General features: G+C 39.0%; 1 protein-coding gene across 9 annotated transcripts in view; it reads left to right on the top strand.

Moving 5' to 3' along the window:
- Window positions 1-19,383, top strand: part of ppfia4 (PTPRF interacting protein alpha 4) — a 63,637-nt gene that overhangs the window by 21,518 nt on the left and 22,736 nt on the right. The window contains exon 1 of one of the 9 annotated variants that reach the window (XM_081607273.1): window positions 9,070-9,928. The exons of the other annotated variants lie outside the window; for them this stretch is intronic. Coding sequence (XP_081463399.1) covers window positions 9,866-9,928 — 63 coding nt within the window. The 5' untranslated portion in view covers window positions 9,070-9,865. Of the gene's footprint in view, window positions 1-9,069; window positions 9,929-19,383 lie in introns of those variants that run through there. 9 annotated transcript variants of the gene reach the window in all.

Raw genomic sequence — 19,383 nt, forward strand, 5'->3', positions numbered from 1 at the left:
ACATAAAATCACCTAATGTCTTCAGTGCTGCTTAAGACAGATCTTTGCGTTTAATTTTTTTTGTGTACTTGTGATCTTGATCGCTGGTTACGATCATCTGCCAAGGCTGAGTGTCTCAGTGGGTCCAAATTTAGAACGGACTGGGGAGGAATTGCCTAAAGTATATATTGGGACTGAAGGTGAAATAGGACAAAAAAAATATCTGGAGAAATTATATTGCATTTTCTCAATCACTATTAAAACTTTTTTTTTTCAGATAAGTGAGTGGATGCCTGGATGCATCTAAAGTGGAAAAATGTGTAAAAAGCTAAATACACTCTCCAAAACTCTACATATGTAAAATACAAAATAGAAGAATTTAAAGGATTTGACCTTTATATTAGCTTAAGTGTTTGCATTTAGTTCAAAACTAAAAATGTACTAATTTCACTCGTATTTACAAATTAATAACAAGAGACTAAGTAAACTATTAAATACCCGTATCTTAGTCCAACATAATAAAACCTTTTTATTGTAGGAAAGACAAACACCCTGTTTCCTACTTCATTTATCCAGTTATGAATAATAATTTTTTTTAAATCCACTGGTATTTCCAGTGTTGCTGTTCTGGTCTAAATGATAATGCTGGTTTCTGCTAATCAATACTCTGTGTTCCTAAAATATGAGGTGTTGCAGACCTCAATTCAAACGAGAGTAGAAGAAAATAAACTACATACAGTTTTTCAAATGTTCAATAAAAGCAATCTCCACACAGACGGAGACAAATATAGCCTGCAGTAATGACGGAGGGGAGTAGCACAGCAAGAAAGGGAATAAATTCTTCAGGTTTGAGCTTCTGAATTCATTAAACAGCTGTGGACTCTGCATCCTTAGTAAACACACCTCAGCTTTGCCAAGGATGCTGGTCCTTGGCAGCACAGCTGTGTGCATGTGTGTATTTTGGGATGACATCATACAGTAGCTTGCTGAGAAGGTCTACTGCAGGCACATGGCATCTACAATATTTATAGACCCCAAGAACAGATGAGCTCACTCAGTCACTCCGTGTGACTGGCTTCACTTCATACACAAACACACACACACCCACCCCCACACACACACACTCATACAAAGGACAGAAAAAGGAGACTGAAAAAGTTAGCACCACACCCACTTTGCAATATTATCGCCATCATTTGCCTTGAGGTGACCTTAAAAGGTCCACCGCTCACGGGATGGCAAATTCATCACAACATATAAATTATGCAACTTTTTTTTATATAGAAATTGGGTTTATTGGGACTTAAATCATAAAATGCACACATTTTAGGATTTAAGACTACTTTCAGGGAAAAAAATGAGCCGCCTTAGCATGAGTCATAAGGAAAGGGAATGTGAGGGATTAAATGGATGCAAAAAAAAAAAGGAACCGCTTCAGTGCAATTACACACAAACATGAAACGTAGCCTCACGCTCACATTTTATAGGAGCTGGATTCCTGAAACAAATTTCTATCCCACACATACAGGGCTGAAATTTATATTTCCCAAAGTACAATTTCAATTGTAGAGCCAATACTGTGAGTCAGTGTAACATTAAAGAGTGACTGAGACTGACCACTTGCTGTGTTTGATTGGGTGTGTGTTTGTCAGTGTGTTTTCTGCATGTGTGTTTGTGAGGAAAGCAACCAGTGACTGAGGATGTGTGCTTAAGTTAGATGGCTGAAAAGCTCCAGAAGGGGGGGAAAATCACATTTTATAAATAAATCATCTGGGGCCTGGTGATGGACGCACACACACACACACACACACACGCACACACACAAACACACACACACACAGAAAACACATGCACACACACAGGCGCACACAGCACAGTGATGCTTCATACCACGGACCAGATTATGGGTGAATCAATTTAAAGAGCAGTGTGCTACTGTTGTGTCCTCTAGATGTGTGTGTAAGTGTGTGTTTGTTCTAGTGGAGGAGCCTTGTGCTAAACCAACTACACTGAGCCAAAAAGAAATTAAAGTGTAATTTCAAAGATGAATTTTTAAGACATGGTACATCAGGTTTTACAGTTCAGTTCATTTGAATTTAGAAAATTTTAAGAAAAAAAAAAACTCAAGAAAATAATTGAAATATTTCATATATACACACATTGTGTTGTACTGACAGGTTAACATTGAACTCCAAATTATAGACTAGTTATATTATCCATTCTTTAAAATAAATTTCAGCATTATTAAAGTGTTTCCAATTAGTTAAAATAGAAGCTACAGTCTAGATAAAAATATATTGTGTGATTTATTACACCGAGTGATAAGTATTAAGATTTTAAACTCTTGTTTATGTTTTGATATTAGGTATTAACACTTATTTCACCTGTGTTTGGATCGTTTCGGGCTGCAAGCTACGTCTGTGCCCCCAGTTGAATTAGCTGAATTACACAAATCTTTAAAATGCTGAAGTGAGTGATCAGTGCAAACAGTATATCTGTCTAGCATGGCACCAAATGAAGTTTTTATCATATCATTGCTGTGTAGTCAATTTCACAACATGGGAACATGCTTGCTGTATATAAATAGTGTCTCATAGTCCCACAGAAACGGGACTATGTTTGTTTTTAGTCTATGCAAGCATATTTCTGAGAAAGAAAAGTGAACTAAGGTAACATTTTTAACATTTTTGCTGGTTAGAGAGTACTGAAGTGCATGCACTCTATAAAAATGTACCTTTTTTTATAACATTTGTTGAGGTGCATCATGTACTATGCACCTCATGCATGTACTATTTCTTTTATATATATTTATACACACCGTATAAATATATATATATATATATATATATATATATATATATATATATATATATACTACAAAGAAGAGAGGCAGGTTGTGTGAGATATGTGACAAAGGAGAAGTTACAGATGCACACAAAGCTTTTTCAACAATCCCTGTAATTAAATACATATTGTACGTCGCTTACATAGCTTTTTTTGTATTTGGTCAAATGGACGCATCCATCCGTGACGGAAAAAGGAAAGACACTGAGAAAAAGGACAGCAAGCAGAATGCTCCACTTTCCATCACCTTGAGATCCACTTGCCATGTCTCTGTCATTACTGTTACAGTTATTGTGAGCCTGTACTGTAAATGCACACACAAACACACAGATGGCGGTGTACAGTTACTTACTTCCTGCCACTGCAGTTTGTGCTCTCTGAAGGACACCAGCAAGTGCTCCTGACCTCTACAAACATGCAAAAAAAAGAAAAAAAAAAACACACACACACACACATCGGCTGCTCGTTTCTCACAGTCAGGTTTGAGGAGCGTGGAGGACAGAAGATTTTTGAAAATGATCCTGGACTCATAATTGGAGCAGTTTATTTACTCTCAATGTGGAGATTAATATTAATACAGCTCCTAATGAATCTTCTGCTTTCCTCTGGAATCACGATACACTTTCATCCGCAAAAAAAAAGAAAAAAACGCAGAGCAGTTGGGATGGGCGCGGTTTGTGTTTATGTGCCCTCTGGAGAATATGCATGTGGAAATCGGGTTGGCTTAATTTTGTATATTTTTATAGGGATGTAAGCCAGGGTGAGTGTATGTTTATAATCTTTGCATATTTAAAACTATTTGATCAAGCAAAAAAATGTACTCTAGTCTAAACAAACAACAGAAGAGTCAAAAAATCTACTGTTTCCATCCAACCGTCGAGTCAAGCGGGAGCTGGGTGCACGGAGTTTGTCTGTTTGCAGCGGTGGTTTGCAGTGCAGCCGCTTGACATTAAGTATTCGTTTGGGTTGGCCCGGGGCTCGAAGCAGAGGCAAGCCTGAAGGAGCGATGGAAAGAGCTAAGCCATGCACTCCGACTGAATGATGAGGACAGCAGGAGAGAGACACAGAGCTGACACAGGTGCTTTTCTACAGAGACAGGGAGGAGGATGTGACAGCTGAAAAGAAAAAGCAAATGAGGTTAGCAGGAGGAGCAGCAGAATGAGACGATAAGGAAGGAAGTGATGAAGAAAAAAAAACTGAAGAAAAAAAAACAGCTAAATCTTTACAGAGCGATAATCGCGTCTGATATCTGCAATTAATTTGCAGAGGAGAACGCTTTCTTCTCAACCCTGTCACTCTCTCTTTGCTGATTAATTCATGTCGCTGCTGATTCTCTGAAACAGGTCCTTTATGTTTAGCTTACTGAGGCTGCCATGTCGACTTTTGCAGTTTGTCTTTTCTGCTTCGCGTCTCAGATTTTCCATCTTTGTGGTTTGGTTCAGAGAAGCACATTAGATGTACATATAGGAAAGTAAATACACGACAGTGGAACCTCAAACAAAGTAGATGGAATGCTGCACCATCTATCAGACCTTTTTTTTTGCGTATTTTATCGTATGTTATGCATGTATATACATATATACTACGTAACATGTTAATGCTTTAACATTCTACTTTTTGCAAGAGAGCATGATATAGAGAAAATACCAAAACGTGATGGTATTTTTGAAAATACCAGATGTAATTATTCCACATTTTCCATCACAGTATTCCCATTACGCGCCGAGATGCTTCTGGATCTTAACTACTGTCATATGATTTGGTTGTGGGAATTAAGGGCAGAGAGTTTCCGTCTGACTGGCCAAATAAAATATGGGTGTGCGGAGCGTAAAGACACAGCAGCCCTTAAAATATTACAGCTACCAGACATTGCGAAGAAATCAATCCTCTGCAACTTTAATATTCCATGCATTGAAACTGAATTGATTGACTTGTTATGTAAAAGATTATCACGCTCTGATCTGGAAATATTATCAAATGTTGTATTCAGACATTCACATTCTTCCCACCTTTTTACTGGATCATTTGATATATTGTGTGCATTCTGTTGGCAACTTCTTCTCTGCCATTTTTTTTACGAATAAACAAGTCCCTCTTGCAGAGTAAATATGGGTAAAACATCAACTTTCTAAAGAGTGTAATAATAGCATGCCTGCCTCTTCATCTTTAACTTATAAACTCTACTGATAGAGATAAGAATATGAGTAAAAATACTACATTTGATATTGATCTGGGTGTCACTGATAGCACATTAGTCGTGTATGTGACTGGTTTAAAGTGGTAACGTTCTGTTGTTGGGAGCAAAATTATGAATTGCATTAAATCACATTAGAATCGGAGAATCACACGAGTTTTACTCCAGCAGAGCAGCAAATGTTTGCAAGACGAATTTAAGACTGCGGCTGTTTAAATCTGACAAAATATTTCACTGTCCAAAAAGGGATTACTGCAGATACCAGAAGGTTATTGGTGAGTGTGTCCATTTGGCTCTAATACTGATGAATTTCAGTGTTAATTCCAGCACTTCAAAGCTTCAGAGTTTTCAGGCATATTAATGACATTGCTTTAATAAAGTACCGGACTGGTGCTCGCTGTTAGCAAACGTCTTTTCTTACGTGACTCGAATAACATCGGCCGATTCAAAAGTCACAGATTGTCACAATGATTGAGGAGTTGGGTACAATTTAGCAATTGATTTGAAAACAAAATAAAAATTACCCCTTGGAAACATCTTCATAAATTAGCAATATTTGCATATGTAGATAAACATAGTATCTGTTTTTATGTATTTTTAAATGTGTTTGTGTCTGCTTTGCGCAAAGTTTCTGAAGGCGACGAGTTGCGAAGATGTCGTCTGCTCCATGTTAAAATTGGTTTTCAGTGCAAAATGGCTGCTCTTTGTCAAGAGAAGTTTCAGCTGAGATTAGTTATGCTTGAAAAGAATAAGGAGTAGAGAAAAAGAGGAGAGAAAGAGCTGAAGGAAAAAAAAAGAGATGTGAGCGTAAGCAGTGGGGAGCTGGATTGGATGGAGTGTGAAAAAAAGCAATCAAGTGCAGTTAGGCAGCAGCGAGAGGAGAGACGCTGGTGAAGAAGAGGAGTCAGACGGAAAAATATGAGATGCTGTCAGATATAAAAACTAAGTCAGAGGTCTCTCAGTTCTGTGAATTCTGCTGCAGAAACGTGTCAGGTTTCATAGCACAGAAGATGTGTGTGTGCGCGTGTGTTTGTTCGTCGAGTTGCCTGTTTTCGGCACTTCCTTCTGTGACAGTAAACACCAGGTTCTGCCAAATCTGGCTCCCACTGATGTCAAGGAGGACTTGTCACCACACATGACTTCTTACCTGCTTTTGTTGTCAGCGTTGTTTTCCTGCTTCTGCATCATCTCGCTTATAGGACAATTTCATTTTCATTCTCAAATCCTCCAAAGCTTGTTATCTGTCCCTTCCGAGTGTCTCGTCTTGTTTCTCTGCATTTCTCTGCGTGTGAAAGTTGGCTCCTATTTCCTCCATGCTGTCAGCAGGGGTCTCTCTCTCTCCACCAACCAAGACACTTGCACTGACCACTGCTTTCACTTGGTTAAGGTCCAAACCTGCGGCGAGCTGCTGGTAGTTAGCAGTGAAGGTCAAGACAATCTTTAAAAGATTTTTTTTTTTTTGATGTGTGAAAATGTGAGTCATCTTCTTCTGCTGCTCTTCCTCTGCGAACACCTGTTACCTTGACAACCAGGTGAAGGCAAGTCCTGTAGATTGGAACTGTTTCCACATTGTTTTCTACATTTATGCTCTAACGCTCCCAGAGCTTGTGATGTTGAACAAGCATCCCAAAGCAGAAGATAAAACAGCAAATCCGTGGATATGGGGGAACAGATAGATGTGAAGAATGAAAATGAGAATTCAAGCTGAAGTTACCTTTACCTCAGTCTTATTTAGTACTTTTAAGATGAATCTGAAATACTTTTTTTTGTTTTTGTTTTTTTTTTACAGGAAGCCAGTGCATGACATTTCTTTTGGACAGTTTTTTGTGGAGGTGTTTGGGCATCCAGCTAAAGTGGCATTGCAATTGTCCAGTTAAATATGCAGAAAAAAAGTTATTTCTTCAGCATCAGTGTGGATAAGGAGTTTCCAAATTTTGGCTATGTAGGACCGCTATGGTTTTTTTTAATGTGAAACTCAAAAAAAAAAAAAGTCCTGGTCAAAAGCATTTGAAGCTAAATGTCAAGCAGAGTAAGAAAAATTTGGTTTTCTACGATGAGTTTGTAATAATAATGGTAAATGAGCTGACAAAACTCAGCTCATGCAGAGACGAGTTTCGTCATCATCAGGCGAAGACATAAAGAGTGAACTGAAAAGGTCCAAGTCCACAACCCTATGGAACACCATACATGACTTTGGTATGAACAGAGGATTCATTGTTTTCATCTATGTTTGAGTGTTTGTTAACATTTAGTACAAATGATTCCAGATGGGAATTCTGGATATTCCCATCTGAGGAAGAATAACTTTGATTCTTCCTCATTTCTGCAAGATGGTACAAGAATTAAGAATATTCTTTTGTTAAACTGTCTTTACAAAGCATCCTAAATACATAGTTTGAAATTCCTAAAAGCAACAATTCTGCAAATCTTTTCAATGAATGGCTATTTTGTTGTTTTGTTTGGTGTTTTTATTTTTATTTTTTTACATAAATTCACACCATACTTAATCTGGCTATCTACTCAGAGAAGGGCCAGCTTCAATTAGCTAAGCGTATTTCTTCTAGCGTTTGTATATTTGTGTGAACTGCAGTTTGTGTTGTTACACTGACTTCTTGCACAATGTTTAGCAGCTGATGAGTTGAGTCCAGTAGGAGTAAATGTCTCTGTACGGTTTGGTTCACACAGACACCTACTTAGCTCCCCTTTTGTCTCTGCATTGTGTCTTTGCTTTCACAGATTGTAAACATAATGACTCAGAGCGGATTCTCTGTTATACTGTTTGTTGTTTTTGGATTAAATTGGGTTTAACTGGGAGCTGTTCCAGACTACATTTTGCAGTATACATGCAGCAGCCTTAGTACTTAAAGGAAAAATGTTTGACACTGCATTTGCTTAAACATACATTTCTAGGCTCTTTTTGTATGTTGTTTTATACAACTCTTGAATGAGTTGCTCACTGTTGTCTTCACTCTCGATTTCTTCATGATTATTAAAAACTTGTGTCTATTTTCTACCAATCTAAAAGTTACATTTAAATTGTGGCTTTTAGATAATTTATTTGAACTTTTTTTTCCCCCCAGGTTTATGATTATGCAAAATCCAACTTCAGTGGTTTTGGAAAACAAACTTAAGTGGTTTTTTAAAAATTATGCGTAGTAGCTCATTTATATACATGCACCTGTAAAGTTATTAAAATACACTTTTAGCTAGTTGCAGAGAAATAATGTATTTTGTATAGCCGTCAAAAAGATTCTGGTGTATTCTGGTTCTCTACTTAATCACTCTTATAGTCAAAAATGATAGATCCTGACTTCCAAGCACAGCATATGCATTTCAATATTTTAGATTTGAGTCCCTCAAATGTTCTAAATATAGATTTAATGTGTGTTTGGGAAATTTGAAAACCAGTTTAAAATGTGGAAGTATTCCTCCTTCAATGTTCCATCCATTTTTTTTTTTTGCAACATTTCACTGGCATCTAAACAGACCTTTGTTATGATGCTACTGCCACCATTATTGACACTAGGTACTGTGTTCTTCAAGGAGAAACCCTGATTTTTACTTCTCCAAGCATACGTCTTGTCAGTGTGACCAAATATCTCAGCCTCTGTCTCCAGTGAAGATAAAACCTTTTTCCAGAAGGCATTTGTTGGAAGCTGGTAATGTCAGTCAAACTGACACCACACCCTTAAAATCAGGACAGTGAATGTTCTTGAATGTTCCCTGCCATAACCCTACGCAAAATGTTTGAACTAGGTCAGTGCTAGGAATTCAACCTATTTAAGTGAGCTTTATGTTAAAAGAGAAGTCAAATAACTAACCAGAATCAGGCCAGGTCATTCTTGATATTACAAGGGTCCTCTGCGACTTACTAAATTACATTAAGCCAAATATTAAAGACATATGTTTGCATTTGAGCTTATGTGCAGATTTTTTACAGCACATGTATTGGAGAATATTTTCTATAAATTCCGTTGTGTCCAACCAAGCCTTGTTTTCAGAAATTATTGAAGTTGCAACATCCATGCAGATGATGAGGGAACCTCGTATGTCTTTGTCAGAGGGATTCTGGTACGCATAAGTCTCGATAGGGTGGCTATGCGGTGTAAAAATCATAGGAGAAAGTTCAGTTTTCAGACAGTGATCCTCAAACCTTGTAAGTATCCTTTACTGTAAAAAAAACAAAAAATAAAAAACACACATACCAGCAAGAATAGACTGTAGCCAATAGACTGCGTAATTTTACCAAGAGAGGCAGGACAAGTCAGCTATGATGTATAAATAGAAGGAATCCGCACTCACAATGTCACACTAGAGGAAAGTGGGTCTGTTAAATTTGTGTTGAGTAAGCAGTGATGGTGGGGTTTTTTTATTAGGAGGAAATAGAGCATTTAATTTTATGCTAATCCAAAGTATTAGACCCAAGTGTGACTTTAAAAATTAGCGCTGAAGTGTGCCTCAGTACTTTCTGTGAAAGAGAAACAGAGCAGCTGGTGAGAACCCCAGAAATTCACCTGACCCTTCACTCTTCCTTCCTTCCTCTTAGTTTGTCTTTATTCAACATGCTTTGCTGTGTTTCCTCTATTCCTCGGGTTTCCACTCCCTTCCCCTTTGTTTTTTACACAGCTATCACATGGGAGGCAGGAGGGATCCTGTCTCCCATCTGAGGCTGAGTCTGTAGGAAGCTGAGTAGCAGGGTATCATCCTGGTGAAGGGCAGCGCAACTCTGGACCAGTATTTTTCCTCCATCCCTCTTTCCCCTCGCGACTCCTCATTCAATCCCATGCATGCATCAGCCTCTTTTCATGGAGTTCACGTTTCGGGAATGCGATATGTGTAGCTTCCACCATGAACCGAACAGTGAGGAACTACCTTCAGAACTGGACTAACTTTAACACCTACATGTACCAGGTAGGGCGACTCAGCTCTCAGCAAGTATCCGGACATTAACGGTGAGGAATCGCTCATGGCTCAGGCAGCTCTCTGCGCGAGCTCCGCGTGTCCTTGGCAGAGTATTGATTTCGGCGCTGATGACTCTTTTCTAGGACTGACATATGGCCTTCTCTGCACCTCTTCCTCTTTCCTTCTCGTCTTTCCTTTCCCCCACTTTGGCTCAGTCGAGCCGGAAAGCGTGATTACACTTTGCAGTGATGGAATTTGCATATCTGTTTAGAACGAGGCCGTTTGATATTATCGTTTCTCTGTTTTCATATTTAATTGTTGAAGAAAATACCAGAGATAACCGTCTGTCATGCATTGATGAGAATGCTCCTCCTTTCTTTGGCTGCTTTGCATGCTTGACTAAACATATCTTTTATTACTTCACATGTGAGAAACAGACTCCACTGATGCACAGAAGCTCCTTTGTGCTTCTCCTTTCATCCAACAGAGGAAGTTTTCCCTTCTCATCCCACCATTTTTTTTCTTCTCCTCTGTACACGGTTCTAGTTTTGTTCGGCTTTGATGAAGCAAGTTAAAACACATAAATGGATTCTACTCGTTGCCTGCAGGGCTGCCGTGGATAAAAAAGTTTGAGGAATATTGGGGAGAGATTTAACACCCACTATGCGTGCTCGCCAAACAGAAGATTGAAGTGTGAGATGTGCCCTCTTATATTGCTGCATAATAATCAATAAGGAGGTTCTCAAATAACTTTTTCTGAGCATGATTTGGCAAAACCGGATACTGAGTCGTTGCTGTTGCTTTATCCGGTTTAGAGTCATTCTTGCTTTAAATGTAGGACAAAAATACACTTTGAGATATTTAAGCTGAGCGTACAGAGTGCACAGATTTCTCATCAGTTGCAAAGATGAGTTCTAAAAAGGCCAAAAGGCACAAGTTCAAGTTTGATTTCTATCCTCAGATTATTTAGGTTTTTCTTTGAGAAATATACTTACACTATTATTAAAATGTGCACTTCTGCAACAAATATTATGCAGTATTTTTGATTATTTATTGTGCGCAAATGTATTTATGCAAGTCAGCATCCTCTAAGCATATTGCCGAACTGGTGAAGATATTTTGAAGAAGTTAATAATAATGACATGGGCTGTTTTCTCCTCCAAAGGCCATGGGAATCTTGTTAAAGCGCATCAGATCACAACCTCTTTGAAATGCAAGATTTTAAGGAAAATCTGATTTTAAAAAAACCCAAAAAAGACATGGGTCATTATTGGATCTTTTAGCAAGATAATAATCCAAAATTTATGACCAAACCAGAATGGTCAAAATCCCTCCCTCTCAATAGCCTGTGAAAAAAAAAAACTGTAATTTGTTCTACGCCTTACTATGTTCAGAGGGTCTTGACCCTTGACTATTGTGAAATGATTGCTTGGAGACGTGAACTTTGTTAAAGTTTGAAATAATTGGGTCAGATTTTACCCAATCACTAACATTTGGTTGTGATCTACAATTTGTAATATACCAACTTGACGCTACGTTACGCGTACTAGAAACTGTGTGGGCCGTCCCCCACTGCGAAGCTGGAAGTGCAAAGCTAAAGGAGATGTCTGTTACTGAGAGCAACGGCAATAAAATGTCTTAAACATTTTTCTTGCTCCGACTTTAATTGCTCAACATTTGGAAGAGTGTCCAATACAAAACTAGACTGCAACTCTAAAGCAGTGCAAAAAAAAAAAAATGATGTCATCGTTCGCAAGTCTTTCTTCTGTTTGCCGATTGACCCAGTTTAAATTCAACCTGGGAAATCCAGCTCAATGTGAGAAATCCCAGACAGAGCACTGAAGGGAGATGAGAATCAACTGGAATTGCGTGGGAAGGGAATGGCCAGGCTAGCTTGTTAAGATGCAGATCGCCTGGGCATAAAGGACAGTGATGCCCCATCTGACTGGTCAAATACAAAATATATTATTGCATAGCATGAATACACTGCACATGATGTAATAACCTATGAAATGTTGCCTTCAAGTAGATTTTGAATGCACCAATAATGCAGAGGTGACTGGGATTCAGCTTATTGTGCGACTGTGGTTATCATTAAATCTCCTTTAATACATCAATTCTCACAGGAAATGTATTTGTTACTTTTCAAGTAGAAAATGTGTTGAATTTTTTGTGTAAAGTTGTAGAAAAACGTTATTTTTTCTTCTGTTGTCTTCATCACTCTAAAGATTCAGAGGGAGCTTGGATCTTTCAGGTGTTGCAGTCAGGTCCCACTCTCACCCCGAAAGAAGAAAAAAAAAAACATCTCTTAGCAGCCTGGTATGTGTTTTAGCGTGCTCCCCCACACGGATGTGGAACTGAGCACATCCCTCCACTCAGACATTCATGCAAAGTTTGTCGGGCTCTCAAACACTCCTGCTAATGAGCCGTTGCCATGACATTCACAGCAGTGTGAGGCTGTGGTGTCATGGCAACAGATTACTCACTGCCTACTTTAGGGGCCATCGCAGAGGCAAAAAAGCGCTATGGCGGTGTGTGTCACAGTTCCTGCGCACGTTGATTAAGGTTTGTCAGAGCAAGGTCGAGTCCACCTCCCTGCTGTTCGCCACATCAGGTGTCTCTGCAGTGGTGAGGAGTTACAGAGATGCGATATCTGAAGCTCCACAGGGATGCAGCTTCGTCTTTGGCAGTCCTTGCTACGCCGATGGAAAGAACTCAAGAGCTAAAGCAGTTTGGTTATTATGTGGAATCTTGTTTTGCATTGCAATAATCTTTGAAAAAGCTTGTGTCTCTGTGTCCTGAGGGGCTGCACAACCCATCGATATAATGTTTTTGGTTTTTGGTTGAAGAGAACATTTAAAATTTATAGTGATCCTTTGGTGAGTTGAGAATTAAACTTTATTGTTGGAGTACAGATAGAAAACAGCTGAAAAGACTTAATGATTTTGCTGGGAACAATAATTTTTGTCGATCTCTGAAAGATTTGTTGATATTTTTGGGGGGGGACTTCAATTCAAGGCTACCTTGTCAAACAAATCTTGGCAACAAAAAGACAACAAATGAATTATCAATCATTTTTCTTTCTGATTTCCCGTACGGGGATTTCTGCCTTATTATTTGTGTGCTAGCTGTAAGTGCTGAATCTACCGTATCATTTTCAAGTTAGAACAACAAGCTGAGGTGCATTTTATTGGGGTCTTATGTGATAGACCAAAACATAGCACATCATTGTGAACTGGAAAGACGAAGGTTTTCAATCTGACAAAACTGATCCTTACTCAAGTTTGCGTCCAACTGCTGAGTCATTACTTTGCTGAGCGACTGAGATCTTGGCACATTCTTTGCTTTAAAATAATTAACGGTTTGTCAGATCAGACGGAAAATATCTGCAAACGTAAATTTTCCAAATCACAGATTTTCATTTGGATTTACATCTTGGCCTTGACTGGGCCACTGAAACTCTGTAATGTGATCTAGCTTAAACCATTCCATCGTAGCGCTGGCTGTATGTTTAGTGTCCAGCTGGAAGGAAAAAGTGTTTGCATGGAACCGTTCATACACGAGGCAATTCAAAGTGGTTTACAGAACGCAACGGAGCAGAGATAAAACTTAAAACACCAAATACATCAGGAACATGTGATAGGCATTTAAAGCATGACATATCACACAAAAAGAAATAAATGCTAAACTTAAATCGATATAGAGCTGAGATATAAATTATAAAGCCATATTTGCCCCTTTTTTGGGGCTATAGCTGCAGTAAACAGTAATGTATTTTTAGCTCTGATGTGAAGGAGCCAGCTGTTTCTGCATGACTCGGATTTTCAGAGGAATAAAAACTAAACATTGACATTAAGCCTCTGCCTGACTCTCGGTGCTTTTGCTGCCTCAAATTTTTCTTCAAGGAGAATCTCTGTACTTAGCTCTACCCGTCATCCAGCTCCCACAACCTTCTTTGTTTGTGGAACAAAGGCCTCTCCACAGAATAATGCAGCCACCACCATGTCTCATGAGACAGTGTTTTCAGGATGTGGTACAGCATGAAGAAACAATTGTGTGTGTTTTCCCACGCTACTTGAAGACAACCTGCAGCTGGGTATGCTGGGTATGCCAGGGGTGTGGATTCTTTTTTAAGGCACCATTTACTTGAACTGTAAGCGTAATCCAATTAGCATACATGATGATGTCACATCACCAAAGCAAGGCTGGCAAATCATCTGACGTGTGAATGAACTCGTTTAGTCTCCTTCCTTTCAAGCTTAGTCACATATTTTGTTCTTTTATTTATTTATTTTTTTCTCACGGCCTGATGCTCATCGAGCCGCCACTCACCCTCACTGTTCCGAAACATCAGCGGACATCCCATTAGGTTTTCTCACAAATATCTACACATATCATAATTCTCTATCATCACCGCTTCCCGCTTGCTACGTTGGAACTGCTTGAGTTAATGAGTCCAACAAGCTGCAGAGAAGATGCGTGCAAGCCGAATACCGCTCCGGTCGGGAAAGAGACCAGTTGTCAAAGTAACAGAAGGAATCTGAGAGAGATTTGTTGAGAAGAAGAGCAATGTGTATTCTGTTCAAAATGGAGCAGAATTATGAAAAATATGGATGTGGTGCAAAGCACGTAAAGAGAACCGATTATTCACAATGTTTATATTGTTGTACTTATTAGCTTAAGGGCCTTAGCATAGGCACTCATAGGCTTATAAATCATTTCATGTGCACACTTGCTTAAGTACAACTCAGTTTATCTGTGTTAATGTAAATCGACAGTGAATTTAGTGGATGGTGACTAACAGCATATGCACAAATATTCTCTAGTCCATTTTTCTCTTAGTGCCTCCACAGCCTCCCTCCCAGTTCTCACTGGTTTATTATAAAGTATAATTACTTGTCACTCAATAAATCTTGTTTTCTTTACTTGCAGCCCATTCCGCATTATCCCACCCCCACCAAAGAAGTGGGATTTTTCAATCCCCACTTCTTTGGTGAGCCCTGTGCATGGTGAGTATGAGGGATTGCTGCTAAGTTAATGACTCCGGGCAGCTGTTGCCAGTTGCTTATTCAGGTGGAGGGATTCCTGCAAAATCAGTGACTTCATGGAATCAGCGGGATTTCCTTAGATGAAAATTCTATCATCATAGTAATAATAATCTGATCTCGACTGCATCGTTTTATAATTAGGATCACATTAGAATGTATTGTGATGATCCTTGAGATGACATTAGTCCATTAGTCATGTAAATAAAATGAATTGAACTGAATGTGATGCAAATTTTACCTGTTTGTTGTGTAAAATGCCTGAGATAACATTTTTTGTGAACTTATAAAGCACAAAAGGTCACAGTTCTTTGTCTTTTAGCTGTAATAGAGACACATTTTTAGCTAAGGGATTAGTTAGGATTGGATTTTACTTTAGGAACGATAATCCTAATGCAAATTACAAATATTTCTGAATGTCTTCTTTAATAAAAGAACCATTCAAAGACAATCAACAATTAAAAGAGAAGCAATTTTAATTGTTCATATTATTTGTCATCAGAGTATGAGCAAAATAAGAGATGATCTGAGATACAGCAAGCACAAACAGCGAGATCCCATGCCTAAACTCTGTTTTTAAATATATTTGAGATTGTCTGTATACATGGAAACTAAACACTCAATTTTAAAATTTACAGCCTTTTTTTGCATCTGACTCTGCTACAGTGTCTTTCTCTCTCTCCTCGTGCTCAGTCACACGCGCACACACACACTCACACACACAGAGAGCATTTTGTTTCATCCGTTAATCCCAACCTGCTTAAGGAAGAGAAAAAAAAAAGAGAAATCCCTTCACAATGTCTGGGCTCAGCAGTGTTTGCTATCTAACACTGGGGGTAGCAGCATTCCTCTGGATGCCACAGACGCCCCTTTTCCCGTGCTCTGTACGGTTTTACTCCTTGACAGATGTCGAGGTTGTTGTCAGTGAGCCCCGTCAGTATTTGACTACTGAAAAGCCGTCCTGGGATTTTTGTTTGGTTTGGGGTGCTCGGCGTGTCAAAAGGAGAAAAACACAGGGGCTGTATCCGCTGTCAGATAAAGGTTTTGGACAGGCCCTCATGAGAACACAAACCAGTTTTTTTTTAAATTCTTTTTCTGTTTTTTTACACCATTTCGTTATATTTGTTTTGTTGTTCCTCAGTTTCAGAAAAATGCAGTTTTGGTTTTTGTTTGTCCCCTTTTTTTAAGTAGAGATACAGTGGGTTTTCAAAAGGCAGCGTAATATGGGGATGAGGAGATGAGCTAAAGGTCTCAGACTGTTTGTTGAGCTATTTTTATTTATTTTTTTGCTATGATTGAAAGAGACAGTGACATGTAACATCTGTTGGTGGATTTGGTCTGAGCTCCTGCCTATTGGTCCACCCAGTGGAATAAAGGAAAGTTAAATGTGCAAACTGACCCATTTTTCCCCTCTCTATAGTCACTTTTTCTCTCAGCGCTTTCCTTTTCTGCTCCATGTTGTTGCTTTTCACTGAAGTGTAGCAGGCAGGTTCGGTAACCTTGCAGGCAAGATTGCTTTATATACGCTATGTGTTCATTTGTGGGTTTATTTTATTTCTATCTTATTCAAATTCTGCTCTTTGTGTTATTATTCCAAAAGCTCATCTTAGTTAGTGTGCATTGGTGTATACCGCTGTTCTCTTTGATGATTTTGGGGGTGGGGGGTGTTCTGTGTGTGGTTCTGCATGTAAACAGTCCAGACCAGACAACATGGCTACTTCAAAAGCATCAAGCAAATTAGAGCACACACACACACACACACACACACACACACACACACACACACACACACACACACACACACACACACACACATCATCCTCGTTCAGATAACAGTTGTAGTTGTTGGTCGTTTTTTATTCCTTGTTTTAAAACTGCACCTATCGGCGTGGGAGCATTTGAACACCAAAATGTTTTTGTCAACCGGTGTTATTTCAGCTTTTCTAACTAAAAGTCTCATATCTATTCTTTTTTTTTTTCTGAATGCCAATGATATGTTGTGTTCCAGGTTCATAAATAGTTACGTTGGTATAGGTATTATTGTCTTGTGCAGGATAAGTTTTTTGGCATTCTTCAGCAATACAAAATGACAATACATTTCACGCTTTTCCTACAAATGAGTGATCCAATTTTTTTTGTATATTTGATATCATCATATCCAAAACAATGATTAGGATTTCACACCAACCTCCACGATGCTTTGTTTTTCTGTATGTTTCGTCTTTGTTTGTTGGGGAAAGTCCTCATCCACACTCCGCCTTCTTTTGCTGCAATTTCTGGGAGAGACTAAACGCTCACGGTGCCAGCTTTCTTTCAGCTTGAGCCAGTGTCGAGATCTATCATGAGAATGGAAAATGGCGAGTGCAGTGTCGTCGCACCAGGGAGGTCCCAGATTTAATGTGCGGGTGTGTGTGTGTGTGTGTGTGTGTGTGTGTGTGTGTGCGTGTGTGTGCGTGTGTGTGTGTGTGTGTGTGTGTGTGTGTGTGTGTGTGTGTGTGTACGGGAGTACTCTGAGTGAAGCAAAGAGAGAAATGATGGAGATCTGGGTACCACTTGGACTGATGCCAACCTCAGGAAAATCCAGCAAAGAGCCAAGACACGTTCAGACATCACAAGCGCATAGTAAGATACACACACAGATATAAGAGTTCATTTAATAGCCACCGGATCGGTGCGCTCAGACCGAAAACATATAACTGCTAAATGACATTAGATGATGTGAAGCTTCTCAAGTTCTGGAAATCCAATCGATAACTCAACGAGTCAACAGAGATCTTTATAAAATAAAAAACATGTCTGACATGACCATTGACTTCTTGGACAACATCTCTTGGATTGACCACATCGGTGTCACACGATTTGCCTACAAGTGTCAAAGGCATCGTGTACAGATAAACCTTAAATTATAAATTCTCTGCAAAAGACCTTTGGGTTGCTGCTATTTAGACGTTCACATATAAAATAAGAGTTAAAACTCCTGACCAGTCCCGCACCATTAAAGTTTATAAACTGTGAAAAGCAAACACACAGCAAAAAATGCTCGGCCCATACAGGTCCATCTCAAACTATGAGAGGTAATGGAGCAAATTTTAATAACTCCACAGGAGCGTTAAATGTCCATCAGAGTCAGAAATATGTGGTTGTTTCTAGATGCTTTGGGGGAGATGGTGCTATCTCAGTTTGTGTGAGTATGATGAAACTAAAAGAAATAAAACTCCATATCCAGGTAGTGAGCTATGAAAGATGTACTTTTGCTCAAAGAAAACATAAAACTGGAACGAGTCACTTAATTCCACTAAGATGTTTCTCTTATTATTACTGCATAACTCCATCATCTCTGTTGCCAAAATGCACTGTTAATATATGTTTCACTTAATTGATTGAGTTCGATAATACTTAACCTAAAAGGGAGATTAGATGTTGTGATATCTCTGGCTTGTATCAAAAGGTGAGAGAACTGTGCCCTGCAGCACCGTTCTCCTCATAAATCGAGGTCTGTTTCTCTGGAGAACAGGACATGGAACTTGTCCCTGAATTGAACCTTTTGCTTGGATATCCTCGGTTCGTTGGCTCTATCCACACTACTGCCTATCTGACTGTCCTCATTCTTTGAAGTCTCCATTGTCTTTATTTCTGAACTCACGTATATTACATCGTTCTGCTAGAGTTTGCTTTCCAACCTTTCCCACTAGGTGGTCCAGCTTTTTTCATCTCTATTTGCATTAGTGTTTTGTAGACTCGTCAATCATTTAGCCTTTCTTCAAAAAGTCTCCTTTTTTCCGATGAGTTTAAATAGTGTGTCAAACATTCGTAGTACATTGATGTCATCTCTGTGAGGCTCACAAAATTCATACCAGTCAGTATCTCCACCTCCTCAGTGTACCTATGGTCAGAGGTTACTGCTGAACAATGAGTTTATGCATGGAACAGTCTGCTGTTCCATGCATGGAATAAATGCATAAACATTTATTCCATGCAATCTACCTTGGTAGCCAAGGTAGATAGGCTACCTTGGTCTTGGCCAATCTACCTTGCCAGGACCAGTATAGATTGGAGTGGACCAATATAGATTGGTCCTTGCAAGGTACAATCTACCTTGCCAGGACCAAGATGTGCATAGTATCTGTACACATCACTGACATATGCACTAAGGAAATCTAATTTTCATTTCCTCTGAAGCAGTTGACAAGCTGTTGAAATATTAGAAATGAGAGGTGTACTTAAATCTCCAGGTATTGTCACAAAAAATGCCCCAGCAGTGCCTTCCTAGGAATATAAAACTGCAGCGATTTCTAGCTAGGGTGTAATTAATGGAAGTGCTGTGTAAAATTTTGCTGCGATACCCCACTGAAAACATAATTTTATCTTATGATGAGCCACGCAGAGGCACTTTCACTTGGCTAGCTTCAGCAAGCCAAG

The sequence above is a fragment of the Poecilia reticulata genome, chromosome 5, assembly GCF_904066995.2.
Source record: "Poecilia reticulata chromosome 5, P_reticulata-male-v2, whole genome shotgun sequence".
Lineage (NCBI taxonomy): Eukaryota > Metazoa > Chordata > Actinopteri > Cyprinodontiformes > Poeciliidae > Poecilia > Poecilia reticulata.